The sequence below is a fragment of the Embiotoca jacksoni genome, unplaced genomic scaffold (genome assembly GCF_022577435.1).
Source record: "Embiotoca jacksoni isolate LCO1_2020_lvr unplaced genomic scaffold, fEmbJac1.0.p SCAF_9, whole genome shotgun sequence".
NCBI classification, from domain to species: Eukaryota; Metazoa; Chordata; class Actinopteri; family Embiotocidae; genus Embiotoca; species Embiotoca jacksoni.
The window spans coordinates 1,199,770-1,214,936 of NW_027185447.1; the positions used below are offsets into that span (position 1 = coordinate 1,199,770).

At 40.4% G+C, this 15,167-nt stretch overlaps 1 protein-coding gene across 2 annotated transcripts in view; it reads right to left on the reverse strand.

Annotated features, from left to right (window-relative positions):
- LOC138193533 (plexin-A1-like) overlaps nucleotides 1-15,167 on the reverse strand; it is a 261,016-nt gene that overhangs the window by 69,762 nt on the left and 176,087 nt on the right. For both annotated transcript variants that reach the window (XM_069141669.1, XM_069141668.1), the window contains exons 11-12: nucleotides 8,650-8,746; nucleotides 2,858-3,081 (exon numbers count right to left, since the gene is read on the reverse strand). In XM_069141669.1, the coding sequence (XP_068997770.1) occupies nucleotides 2,858-3,081; nucleotides 8,650-8,746 (321 nt within the window). The remainder of the gene's footprint in view (nucleotides 1-2,857; nucleotides 3,082-8,649; nucleotides 8,747-15,167) is intronic.

Consider the following 15,167-nt stretch of genomic DNA (forward strand, 5'->3'; position numbering starts at 1 on the left):
AGCCTTGTTTCTCTTCAAACAAATGATGCCAGGGCAATATTATTAGATGACACAGATTTTACAATTACCATCAACATAATTTCATTGAATACAGAGTTGATACGCATTCGTATTAAGCACAAATATACCATCTAATTTGCAGATTTTGTACCTCCGTAAGAAAATTAGGATAGTTTCCTTTGCCTTTTGATGGGTAGAAAAGCTTTTCTGATTTTGTAATGAAGGCAAGACAATCAAGACTGAAAAGAAGGCAGGGAGGAAACTGATCCAAGAGACAAATAACAAATTAACAAAGAGAAACAGACTTTAATAAACCTAAGATCAGTAACAGACCAATGCTGGACTTTGAACCTCAGAACGTTCCCATCACTACATCAGACTGACAGTGAGATACGAAAACGCGCGTACCTAAAAGACGGTTAAAAAAATAATCAAATCCAAACAAACTTCTACGTGACTCCATCTCAAGAGTAGCAGTTTGATGTAACAGTGAGTAATAATACCATTTCTGTGCCAAGGGCAGGCACAAGGTCCCAATGTGTGTGTGTGTGTGTTTTAATAGCAACACATTAAAATAGAGCAGCTTTCATTCTGGGTTCAGGACACGTAGGGCTTTTGTGACCACAGGGGCTTCAACAAAGAGAGCTGACGCAACGGCCTATCAAGGTTTAGCAGCCTTGGATCTCCACAGGTGACATTACAGTCTTCACGAGCTGACGAGATTATGATGCGGTGCTCAAAGAAGCCGCGCTGCTTTTCTTCGCAGGTGATTTTAGAAGTGTATCACTGGAGGCAGTTTTGATAAGAGGAGTTTCTTTTGGTTGTTGTCGACAGTGGATGTTGCAGTTTTATTTATTTATCTTTTCTAAATTCCTTTTCCCTCAATGACGTGATGTAGCTCTTGAGCAACAATGCACTGACTTATGCTGCTTTTACTTTGCAGCAAAAAAATGATATATACATTCACATCAGTGGAATTCAAAATGGCTTTCAGATTGTATTTATATTTTCATTTCAAATTACACATCAAAAGCCAAAGCAAATATTTGATAAAGTGGAGATGAATGGTGAATGTTTATTACCCACAGGAAACCGTAACGTGAACATTGAGTAAATACAGCTGGTTATTCTTTTTGACAAATACATTTGTTTCATTTTCAACTTTTCGATGAACTATGATACAAATCCATAGTTGTGAAACATACAATTTTGGTTGCTAGGTTTCTTTTGCATTCAACAGGTTTGCAATAGCCATTTTTGGTATAGTATACACTGTTAACTGAAATATTGAATGCACATCCTGGAGAAGCTTTTGAGTTCAGTTCTATTTTTTCATTAAACATGTCATTTTTGGTGTAATTAAAATGGTTTATGGTCATTTATAGTTATTCATATTTGTTTTTCTGAATGCCTATGAAGAGTATCTAGTATATACCTTAAACTGAAATTGTATATCATTGAATTTACCTAAGTCCATTGTTGTAAAATAGTTAAACAACCTAACAGGAACTCAGACACATTTAGGAACATGGGGGATTTTAAAAGGCCCAAACAGCCTTATTAAGGCAAATATTAAACAAAAGATAGCCTCACCAAAACATTTTAAAACACAGGACAAAAACCTTCTGTTAGTCCTAAACTAACAGAAGTCTTTAATATGTGGACGAACATTTGATCAAAACTTAGATGGTTTAAAGGAATTACTGTTTTCAGATGGAATTGTTCAGCGAGGAAGCAAAAGAGGCCTTAACTTGATTGTGAAATTGTATCTTAAGTTCATGTGGTCAAAAAACCTACTTGGGCCTTTACATTTTCAGTGAAGGCAATGATAGATAATGTGGCTGGGTTTTGTGTTGCTGTATTTTGTTCGGAGGTAGCATAGAGGTCAGAGCTCACGCTGTTGCGCAGCGGTTCATGTAAAATGCAGTCCATACCAAATGGTGTCCCCGACAAAGTTGAACTTTTCTGAAATTCGGCACACACTCAGCTGTATGTGAAGGTATTCCAGGCTCATGTCTTTCATTACATCTACCTGGCAACAGTTTCACTCTTTCAAAAAATAGTGAGGGGGTCTGTGTATAAAAATGTATTTCTGCTTAGGTGCATGTTTGTGGGAGGAAGAAAAAATACAAAGAAAAAAAAGACAGAACGCTGTGAGTGTTTGTAAGCACAGAGCAGATGAGAAATCGTAAACACTGATGGCATTCATGCCTTCTCACGTGCAATGGACATGCACAAGAAAAGGCTAGAGGGCCGTATGAATACAGACATTACATGGTACCCCACAATCTGGTGCAAAGTAACGACTGTCAACTCGCAACTACACAAAGCCACACAAACACTGGAAATTGGATTAGTATGCTCTCAAAAACGCGCGCACACACACACACACACACACACACACACACACACACACACACACACACACACACACACAGATAACATTAAGAACCAATTTCAGTGAGTGTCAGGGTGTCTGAAAACCATCAGATTATGACTAACAAGGACGAGATGTGGAGAAATTTTCACAGAAGAGCAGAATAAAATTCCTCCTCCATCTGTCTTGTCTGTCTTCACAACTGAGGCTTTAATTAGCCTTATTTCTCTTCAAACAAATGATGCCAGGGCAATATTGTTAGGTGACACAGATTTTACGATTACTAACAACGATGTCATTGAATACATTAAGAGTTGATACGCATTAGAATTAAGCACAAATATACCATCAAAAATTGCATAAGTATGCTCTCAAACCCCCCCCCCCTCCCCACACACACACACACAAATCAGTACATCTCAAATCTGTTCAAGTTCATCTTTCATGTACAGCCAAAGGAAACCTAATACACACACTTACCTTTATAATCTTGGGGTGGGTGCAGCGGCTGTTTCCAGATGTGGCATGCATCCACCCTCCGCCTTCAGCCAGCAGCAGTGGGAGGTGGGAACTTCCTCCACCGGTACACTCCTGCCTGAGGGAGCACTTCTTGTCCTGGATGCACCAACCACATTCAAACCTGGGGTCAGCCTTCAGGCACATACCGCAGCTGTCCCGCAACGCTCTGCACTTGTACAGGTGGGCTGGATGGGAAACAGTTGGAGAGAGACACATGTATGATTTAACGTGTGCTCATACAACCATGCATGTTAGTGAACTGCTCTGCAGGAGGGAACTGTAGTAATGGTTACAAATATACCAATGTCTGAGGGGGGTGAACAGCGGTTTTTAATAGCACACGTAACTGACAGTGACATTCATCTATGAGGCCATGGCAGACATTTTAAAGGAGTTAGCATGGCTGAGCAAAGCAAAGTGACAAAGCTATCTTATGAAAAAGTAACAACCCCACTGCGCTCACAGTTTATTTAATCATTATTTCATTTTTCACGTTTTCAGAATTATAAAAGAACGTCTAATGAGAAAATATACTTAAACCTGCTGGAAGCGTTTTCTTTTTCTTCTGACCAGACAGTTTCTACACCACATTTTAACAAAATAAAAATGTCCATTTACTTTAAAAAAAAAAAAGCTTTAACCAAAAAAATATATATATTTAGAAGCAACATACTTGTAAAAACAATAGACCTTTTTTTACTGCTGTCTTTCTGAGTTTGTCGGCAGAGCACAGGGCTGCATTCCACTGAGGGAAGGACGCCGAGTCATCATTAACTTCATCTTTGCATACCTGCTGTGACAAGATCAAATGTCTGCCGTAAAAAGGCCTTTTAAAGCCCTGTTCCACTTCCAGGCAAGCCCTGCTATGCTGATACCCACCACCGTTCTTGCTCCTAATATCCGAGCTTAGCTTGTTAGCGCACCTAAACTTTAAAAGTGCTTTTTTTAAAATAAAAACGTTGGCCAGAGAAGGGCTGGCTCGCTCTCCGGGGCTTTAAGTTAAGATAACTTCCCTCTGGCTCTCTACAGATTCAGCAAACAGAGCTCACTCTCAGGAAGACAACGTCAAAAAATGTCAGATAAATGCTTCAAATTTAAATTTCCCTAGGCTACAGTGATACAGCACATGCATCTAACTGCAAAAAAAAATATACAGTGTTTCAAATTTTCATTTGTTTTTGATGAACGGAAACTTTCGTAAGTGTTAATTTAAAAGAAAGCCATGGTGGTAAGTAAAAAAAACAAAAAACAAGTAATCAGGGGTTTGTGTGTCTGTGAGCCTGAGCGAGGGCAGGGAAACAGAATAAATGAATGTTAATCACCCACATTACACCTAAAACCTTCAGTAGGTGATTATTACCACTGTGAGGCTGTAACCATGAGAAAATAACCGTTTTCACACATAAATAGAGGGAAAAAAAAAAAATGAACAAGCCACCTAGAGGGATATCACAGAAATTAATTCAACAGGTAATGTCTTATAACGCCAATAGGGAATTGATAATTTGTTGTGTAAAAAAACATTCCCTCAACTCTGCAGAGTGGAAAAAGTCATTAAAAGTAAAAAATTAAGAAATAGATAAATAAATAAATAAATAAATAAAGTCCTCAAACACCTGAGAAGGTGGAGGAGAGGGAGATGAAAGGAAGCACGGAGGAGGGGGAGGATACATTTTAGTTGCGCTTGTTAACAAAACAGCAACAAGGATTGTTATGAATTTAAAGATGGTGTGGCCCCGCGAGGCTACGAGACTCGGAGAAAACAGATAGAGGGAGGAAATGGGAGGGAGGTTGAGAGAAAGTGAGACTGTTGACAACAGAGAATGTGAATGAGTAGAGAAACCAGCAAAAGCAAACAGAGGATAAGAGCTCCATGCAAACAAGAGAGCAAAAACGATCAGTTAATAATTAGGATTTTTTTTTTTTTTTTTTGGTTTTTGTTTTGTCATCTGTTAATCGCCATAAAAATGATCTCAGTCGACGCGACGCTGCCAAAACCTGCAGGCAGGTTTGTTTGCCGTCACACCAGTTAAACAGATTTGAAATGAGGTGAAGAGGAAAAACAGAGAGGAAAAAAAAAAAAAAGCATTAGAGCACGGAGGAATCTCCTCCCTCCACCTACTCCTCCTCTGCAGACAGACGGCGGCCGGACTTCAAAGCGAGCCTCGTTTCGTATCCATCTACCCGCCTCGGCCCTCAGCTCGGCCTAATCTGATTAGCCACGGCTCGCCTTAAAAGTAGCGCGACGCTAATTAATCTGAACCAAATGAATGATTTAATTAACATTAACATCTCCACTTTACACCAGGGCAAAGCTGGGCCAGCGCCGAGCGGCTCTGCCTCAGACGGATAATACAGCTCCGGTTCAGAAAGAAGACAGGGATGGAACGGGGGGGGGGGGGGGGGGGGGGGGGGGATTAATGGAGGAGGGAGACAAAAGGGAGGAGGAAGGGAGGAGAAAAGGAGGAGAGGGCCTTTCGGAGATTTGTATGTGTGAGGACAGGTTCATGATGCATGTTTTTAAAGAGTTTTAGACCTTCAACACTAAACATTGCGTTGAACTTGCATAATCAAAATTCTGTAAGGCTTTCGCACGAAATAGTCTTTGGGGGTCGATGGGGTTTCTGTCTCAGAAGTCTGCCTTTGACTTGGTTTGAAGAACGTACCACTGGCTTTGGATTCTGCCTGCGTAAATTCTCTGCCACCTACAAAGTCAAGTAGCAAGTACTGCTTCCTCCTAGTCATAACAACAGGAATATACTTGACAAGTTCACACAGAAACACACGCATGCACACGGCCTAAGATCATTGGATTTCACACTCTCAGAGCTGAAGACCATGCTGTCACATGCAAAGCAGTCACTGTGGCACGTGTCCCTGGGGTCTGTTTAAAGAGTTATCTGGGTAACTTAGTTGTCGAAAACCGCACAGCTGGCATTTGGATGTCTAAAACCCTGTCGTGACTTTCATTCAAAGTTATCCGGATAACCTGTTCATAGTTTGCAAGAGTGCCCCCAAAATCCCCCAAATTCCTCACAGCTGACAACTGTGCACTGTGTTTCTTTTCAAAGCATCAACAGTGAGCTGGAAGGGAATTTGGGGATTTGGAGGTGCGAATGAGTTCAACAACAAAAGCAGGGATTGTAACCCTAAATAGTGTGAGCTTTGTTCCCTGCTGTGTTTCAGGCCCATTTCCAGTCTTAATACATTTACTTTTATAAATAATAAACCATTTTTTTCAGGAAGACAATGTTTAATAGTCGTTCCAATTCTGTGTTGACTTTCAGTTAGACCACAATAGCTACGTTAATAGGAAAAATGCCAGGTTTAAAATAATTCAAGATTGTGAAATGTCAGATAAGAACAAGACACGTTTATAGAGGTCATACTTGATTTACATTGCCGTTGAATGACTCTACATGTCATCTTCCTATAATTAAATCCATTGCTTCACTTTGATCCAGAGAATTAAAAGCTACCTGGGATGTTTTGGAGGTGAGCAAAAGTTTTTAGCATGGATTGAAGTGTTACACTGTTGCTTTTTAGTTCTAGTTGGAGCAATTATTAAGTTATATGGAGTGGCAGGTAATAGTTTGACTGTTAGCCTGCATTAGCAGTGCTGAATGGTCCTGGGAAGGAAAAGACCCAAAGCAATCTTTGATTATTTAAATCAGAATCAAACCTTTTCTACCAGAGCAAATGAAGCAAACCAAATCCAGCAGACACGAGGTATCAAAGCAGCTTTAGTAATCCAAGGTGCTTTCACTTCTACATTGTTTGGTTTGTATCTGTCGATTTTTCAGTTTGCTGCGGACCAAAATAGCAGTGGAGGAACGTGCCTCGAACCAAAAGAACAAAATCTGGTGCAACTAAAAGAGGTGATCCCGGCCCAGATCAAAGAAAAGACTTTTTGGAAAGCTGTGATTTTTCGGACCAATTATAGGAAGTTGAGACAGGCTGTCGCCACTCATTAAACAAGAGAAGAGGAAAAAGAAGCAGCAGGGAAGTCAAAATGAGCAGCAGTAGAACATGGAGAGAGGAGAAGACAGTAGAGGAAGTATTTAATTGAAATTGGATTCAATGAAGAAGTCAAAACTTGAAATGCATAAAAATGCAAAAATAATACAACACAGTTTTTGAGAGGAGTGCAGGTACCCATGCAATAATAATAATAATAATAATAATTTAGAGGCAAAAAAATGGTTTAGTGTGCTCGCAAAATTGCAATGTGAAACTAAAAGTAATCAGGTTAAATCTATATAATAAAAATACAAAATAAAAAAACTGAACTTTGATCCTGAATTCCAGGTGTATAAACGCAATCTTAACTATTTAGTACCATGACATTTCAAAAGTCAAACTGGAACAGATTTACAGAACTTAACTAAACAGCCTTAAATTAAACTGAATTACTTTGAAATGTGCAACTAAATGACACTTTTCCTTTTCCAATTTAAACGTAAGTGTTGTAAACATAACAGTATTATGTATCAACCCTTACTAAAATGAAACACTGTATTTTATGAATAGAAATGTTTAATTAAAGACATTATTGTTAAACTGCAATGTGCAGACATATATGACAGACTAAATAAATGTTGATACTACAGCAGTGAGTAAATTATTCACGAAAAGTAGGCTTGTATTGCTCAGTTTAGTACTTATCTGATTCAAAAATAAGTCACCAAATTTATAGTTCTGAATTACAGTAAAGGACCTATCTACTTGAGTGCATAAAAAAATGGGATTATTTACTGTGTTGTGACAGCTACGATACCTTTCTACACGTGGTAAACACGGGACGTTTAATCCCCCGGAGAGGATCTCAGAAACAGACAGGAGAGAGCACATTTTAAACAAACCGACACCAGCAGAAGATTTAGGTCATGACCAATAAGCAACTAATTTCCAAGCAATCTGCAAAATTCTGACATCTATCAAAATGAGGTCAGATGCGACACAGAGGACGTGAGATTAAAATGTGCATGTGTGTTGTTTTTGGGACTGAAAATATGAAGAAAAAACAGAAGGGACTGGAGTAGGGAGGGTTTGTTAATCTGACTGTACATGCATTCTGAGCACAAGACTGTACGACACATTTGAGAGAAAGACTTATATTATCTTGTGTAATGGGACGTCTAAAATCATTAGCCTCCACCACCCAATATATTACACTTGATAAAGAATTTAGAATTGGTAATTGTTTTCCACTTCATGCACAAATAGCGATTAAAAATAATAAAAGCCATCCCTCCATGTCGCTTTCTGTTTTTCTTTATCAATCCCTTTATTCACATCTACACCCCCCGCGCCATTACATAGCGCATTTATCAACCTGTCATCCACCCATCGCTCTTGCTCTTCATTCTTTCTTCTGCCTATTGCTTTCTCTATTTGTTTATCGTCCTCTCTAACATCCATCCCTATTAATTTCTGTGCTGGATGTTTGTTTGTTATCATCACCGTCCATCAATCACTCCCTCTGCCCCTCTTTTATCCCCGAGACAAGAATAGTGTTTTTCCAAGCGAACGCTACACTTTCACCTTTTTCCCTGATAGCTGTCAAAACTGAAATTACAGATTTCTTATGAAGGGGACAAACTGCACACTGTGTTGTTGCTTTGCAGAAAATCATTACAGGCAAATAAACAAGCAAGACCACTTCATTTTTTATTTGTTTTTGCGAAGCGACATGCTCCACCAACGTGAACCGAGAGCAGAGAAGGAAGGAGCGCAAGAAGAAAATGTTTTACCTTGAATGTTGAACGGGTTGTCAATGACAAAGTTTCCATTCCACACCACAGAGAGGTCAACCGGGAGGTCGCTGATGTCACCGCCCTCGTAGTCATACTGAGACAAGCAGAGAAACACAACGACAAAGAGCGTATGAGAAATTGCTGATTTATAGAGGATTCAATGCAAATTGGGAATTGTATGAGATAGTGTTTCATTTGCATAGTGATTCAACCCGACTCGTTCATTGCAGAAAGCGATACGGCCCAAGAACGCACGCATGCATAAATCCATATCCACCAAAACAGACATATTTTATAAATACACATAGAGAAATAACAGATGGGTTCCAGTTGAATGGACATGGAGGAATGGAGGCAGGGATGAGGACATGAGGAGAGTGGGACGGAGGGAGACGAGACAGGACAGGTGATTGGGAGAAGAGAAGAAGACGAAGGGGAAGTGGAGAACGAGAGGTGGTCAGAGAGGTGAAGGAGAGGCAGAAGTTGGAGACTGGTATGTGTGTGAAAGGACCTTATTCATTTACACATGAGCTAAGTGGTAGGATGGGGGTAAGGGAGAGATAAGATACGGAGCGGTATAAAGTGAAATTGGCATTTCCAATTTGCTCGCTGACACACTGGATTTGGTAGACGGGGCTCCAACATCCCATTTGAGCAATGGGGCCTGAGACATGCATACACACACACACACACACACACACACACACACACACACACACACACACACACACACACACACACACACACACACATTTTCACGTATGATACAGTCTGAACTTTTCTCCAACCCCATACTCTGAAGCTGATCTGCTGTAGCTGTAGCTGTAGGTGGACAAAATAAAGGCCCGTATCTTGAAAGATTATAATTGCAAGTACTGTCAGGATAACAAGTCAAGTTAGTGCCGCCAGTTGAAATGGGTCAAAGTTGGGTTAAAATGATGACTTGAAACATGTTGAACCTTTAAGTTACTACCTCCTTAAAGTTATGTAACCTTTGTCACCATGGCAACAGTAAATTTGTTGGTTAGTTTTAGGCACAAAAAAAGCCACTTGTTTAGGGTTAAAAAAAATAAGATAATAGTTTGGGTTAAAATGATAGCGCAAGACAAGTTGTGCCTTAAAGTTATGCAATCTTCGTTGTCACGGCAAAAGTATGTGGTTAAAAAAAACTGTCTTAACATGAGAACGGAAACAGGAAGTGAACAGTAGTCTTCTGCACTCAAGATCACCATTGTATTTGACTATCCACCCACTCCACATCCTCCCATCAAGGAAAACTTCACATAATATATATTTCATCTGAACGACGTCACTTCTCTGGGACACCAGATTGTCATTATGTAGACGACTGCTCGACGTTTCTAAACTTTCAAATGCAACTGTGGGTTACGTTTGACCGTTGGGGTCATTTTTTGGAGGAGAAAAATCTCCAGGATTATTTTAAATATCTTTTTATTCCAATTCAGGGATTGTGAAGACCTTATGTTGCACACAAGTGGGTGACAGAAGCTTAAGGTGATTGGTAACGAACAAGACTTCAAAACTGGACTCTCAAAAAAGACGTGCGGGACTGTTTTTTGATCTGGAGCTCCAGTGAGTAGGACAGCCCTTTGGTTTATGTCTTCCAAAACTCATATGCTTATAGTTCTAGAAATGATTCGTATGACCATTACCTGATCTGCAACTTCTTTGATGAGACAATCGAAACTACTTGCTTAAGGCTAGGAAAAGATGGTGGGCATGTTCTAAAGAACTCAATGATGTGTTTGAACACTCTGCAAACCCAACCACTGACACCATGAACTCCTCCCGCAGAGTTTTCTCAGGGTTGTAACATCACAGTGCTTCTAATCTTTGCCTCTCAGAGACTGTGCTGTGTACAAGCACAGTAGAAAAGCTACTTATTTACATGCTTTATCAAAGCAAAACACGGTATTATTTCTGTCTGTTTCAGTTCAGCCTGGAGGAGAAAGAGACTGAATGAACGGACAAGTTGAAGAAAAAGAGCATAAACAAGAAAAAAATGGAGACATTGTAAGGAGCACAGAAGAAGAAGAAGGAATGTGGGAAGTCTAGATCTGGATTGAGATAGGATAACGTGACCACAGAGCGATGAAACCACAGGATTCTGGAGGTCAACAGCTTCACAGAACAGAGATTTAAACCAAAACACTTGTTTGCCACAAAGGCGAGTCTGATTGAACTTATTCCCTTCCCACCAGTTCAGTACGACCCTAATCCGTCACACATGAGGCCGACCCGCTGACTTTATTAGCATCACTATTAAATCCCACTGGCTAAAGGCCTGTGTATGGCAGCCCAGTAAAACCACAGGACCCACACACACATGCCCACATATACTACCCCGCTCCTCTCTGCGGAGTGGCCCCCATTAAACTTTAAGGGTTTCAACTTGTCCGCCGTCACTGAAACACTGGGTGAGCTTGTTCTCTTGTCAGCCCCTGCCCACCCTCCTGCCCGCCACATCATGCTTTATTCATACTGTCACATGGCTTAAAATGCTGACACAAACCACACTGTGACACCGCGCCACCCAGTCACACTGAGCATCACCCACTGTCTAACTCGCTTCCTGGGGGACGCTCCGGAGTAACAGAGAAGTTGTAAGCTGATTTAATGCTGAAAAATAAGAAAGGAAAAGGGAAGAGAATCGAGAGAGGAGAAGCGGCAGAGCAGGGATTTTGAGAAGCTGAAACCACTTTAGAAAAAAAAAAAAAAAAAACTATTTGAAAATACAGGTACCAAATGGAACTTGCAAAGTGCAAAAATGTCTGTGTGATCCAAATTTAATCTTGCAGTTTGCACTATTATAAAATAAGTATGGTCACAGTCATGCTAGCAACTCTATGAAGCTATATTTGGGCACAGCTGTTCCTTCAGTTGAATGATAACATCAGCATGCTAACATTTTACAATGAAAATGCTTTATGTTGACGCTTATCAGATGATGCTCATCATATTAGGATACAATGCTGATAATATTTACCAATACCATATTTACTAATTAGCACTGAGCACAAAGTACAGAGCTGAAATTGATGGGAATGTCCTTAGTTCGTGTCAAATTTTGACCTGCTGGTGGAACTAAAATATTTGTCAGGGATCACCAAAGTTATTACAATTCATCCTTAGAGTAACATGGATATGTGTACCAGATTTTACGCCAATCCATCCCAGAGCTCTGGAAATATTACACTCAAAACCACAGACATTATTGTCATAGTGGCGCTAAAGAAAATGTCAAAGATCACCATCGTGAATGAGGATGTACCATCTGGGGACCATGAACATCTGAACACAGTTCCATAACAATCCATCCTATAAGTGTTGAATGTGGACTGAAGTTATTGGACCGATTCATTGACCTTACTACCCCAAGAGAAAGCTGCCCGCGTGGCTCGAAACTCATCTAAGAATAATAATGAAGCTGCATCAGGGGAGCATTTAGTGGAGCCTCACTTTAAGTGGACACTTTAATACTCAAACACAGTGTTCTATTTGGTCATTAGTTATTACTCGGACCTCTGAAATCTTAAGTTCTTGGTGAAAAATAGAAGTATGAGTGGATATTAGATACAGACACTATGTCATACCTTAAGGTTCAGTTTATAAGGACAACACATTTACTTAATTAAAATGCAGTGATATATTGCAGTATTTTTGCAATATTTAAGTGTGTACAGTCATAATCTGTTATTTGATCTAGCTAATGATACTGTCTGCTTCAGGTTTTAATCTTTAACTCAAGAGCTAAAGGAACAATGTTTGAAACTAAACAAACTATTGAACTCATCTGGGGCCTTGAAGATTAGCGGGAGGAGAATGACTCAGCCCAAAAATGTAACTTCATTAGAGCATTTATTCCTGGGACGATGTGAAATACTTTATCAAGAAAATCTTGCCAGAAATACATCCCAGCTCAATCTCGCTGTTGTTTTGATCCGTGGGCTGAAATCAACTTTGCCTTAATCAACTTTCTTTTACAAACTCTTTGCTTACAGAAGAATGATTTCCTGCATTTGACATTTTTGTCTACCAGCCGTACCACTTTGGGTTACATTTTTGGCCTCAATGTTAAATCTTTCCCATTGTAGACATTCCTCTGGTCTACTTGAGGGTAGATGTTTGGATTTCTGGGCTTCATCTTAATTGAGTCATTGATTACAGCAATGGACAGAGAAGTAGCCGCGTCTGGTTTCATCCAAAACAAACATATGATGTCTTCTGGCTGAAAAGTACTCTGTTCTTAAATTGAAATTTACACCTACTGAGTTTCATGTCCCCGTCTCTACAGCTTTGATGTTAAAGTGGTGGAACCAGTGCCGTCAGAAACACTGTGCCGCTGGAGCCCTGTAGGTAAGAGTTGCTCTCTCCCTACTGAGAGGCCCCTCTGCTGGCCTGCTGTCCCGACTTCCCTCCCCTGAGCGCCCAGAGCTGCTGGAGATGAGTAATCAGACTCATTACTGAAGCCTCTGGCCAGCTCCTTCATGTCACTGCATGTAATTAATCTACCTGAGACAACTTATAGTGCAGGCCCCCCTGGGGAGGAGAGGAGAGGAGAGGAGAGGAGAGGAGAGGAGAGGAGAGGAGAGGAGAGGAGAGGAGAGGAGAGGAGAGGAGAGGAGAGGAGAGGAGAGGAGAGATTTTAGGTAGGGTTAGGGGAAATAAAGAGAACGCTGGAGAAGAAAGTTGGGTGCATGCAAGTGGGGGATGGCTACAGAGCAGATAAGTGGAAAATGAGAGGAGTGAAATTAGGGAAGGAGGAGAGGGGATTAGTGGGGACACGAGGACAGCAACGGGGAGGCGAAGAATGAAAAGAGGAGAGGCAATGAGAGCCAGTATGGGATGACAACCAAAGGCAAAAAAGAAGAACAGGGGAGCAAGGGAGGGGAGAGCAAATGGGACACACAAAAACGAGAGAAGAGGACAGTGAAGGGAAGTAGAGTTTAAGCATTGAGGGGATATGGGAGCAGAGATGTATAGAGAGGAGGAGGGGCAATGAAAGGGGACAAAGGAGGGAGGGGGGGTGACAAGGGGAGAAAAAAGAGAGGGAGGGAGGGAAGGAGGTGTAAAAAGTACAAGGTGAGCACAAAGCCGTCCCTGGCCTCATTACAGTAACACACCAGCCTGGCTCAGGTTCATTCGTTATCTGCTCCTGCACTCGTTTATTCTCTTGCTACATGAACCGTCTCCATGGATTGCATGTCTCTGTGGATTTTATGAATAGATATGGCTGGAGTGTGTGTGTGTGTGCGCCTGTGTGAGTGTTTGTGCGTATGTGCTTGAGCGTCTGAGGCGCTGGAAACTGCCGATGTTAACAAAACAGAGCAGCTGGCCGGCGGGGGGGGAGACAGGAGAAAAACCTGGTGCCGGTGTATGTACGTGTGCGCGTCCATGTGCAGGTCACCCTCATGCAATTAGTCATGTTGAAGGATACCTGAGGTAAAAATACACTCGCAGCACACACACACACACACTCTCACACAACATGTACGTCTCTCATTTCAGTTTGTTTCAATTCAATGGGGCTTTTTTTTTTTTTTTAAATAAACAATTTTCCTTATTTTTAATGAGAGTTTTTGTTTTTTGTATTGAAGGAAGTAGATACTGAGATTAGTGATCATAGAACCTGTATAGTACACAGTGAATGGTACACAATGTATGTATGGACGTGCAACTATTTAGCATTAGTGCCTCGACAGGAAACACACTACTGACTTGATCACATTTTAATCAACATAACAAGGAAACTTCTATATTGACAAGATATGAAAACTGCACTGATTAAAAAAAACAAAAAAAAAACGTTCTAACAACGTCTGCACACAGCGACAAAATCAACATTGAGCTTTGTATTAGTGACGTTTGACTCCAGGTGCTTTGTTAAGGTTTGAGAAAGATCATTAAACATCACTGACTTTGAACATGAGCGATCACACACGGATACATTTTAAACTCAACCAAAACCTTCGACTTTGCCTGAACTTAACCTGCCTCCACACACAGTGGTGGAAAATATACAGGTGCATTTACTCTGGTACTGTTCTTAAGTACAAACTGAGATACTTGTACCTCATTTTATGCTACTTGACACTACTAATATTGTACTTTCTTTTCCACTACATTGATCTGACTGCAGCTGGTTACTTCACAATTACATTACAAAACATTATAATTATGGTTACGCTGATCTGTTATGGATTAAAGTACTTGCAACATTTCAAATAGCTCAATCAAACTCCACCATGACCATTTGCAACAATACAATTCCAATTACACATCAATGCACAATGTTATAACAGTATATCAGTCACAGGACTATTGTTTTTTTTCCCAAATATAGGTACTTTTGACTTTGACTACGTTTCGAAAATACTACTTCAATGCAGGACGTTTACTTGCAATGGCACATTTATATTGCAGCATTGTTACTTTTATCTGAACATATAGTGCAGGACTTTAACATATAAATGAACATGCAAGCCTTTGACAAA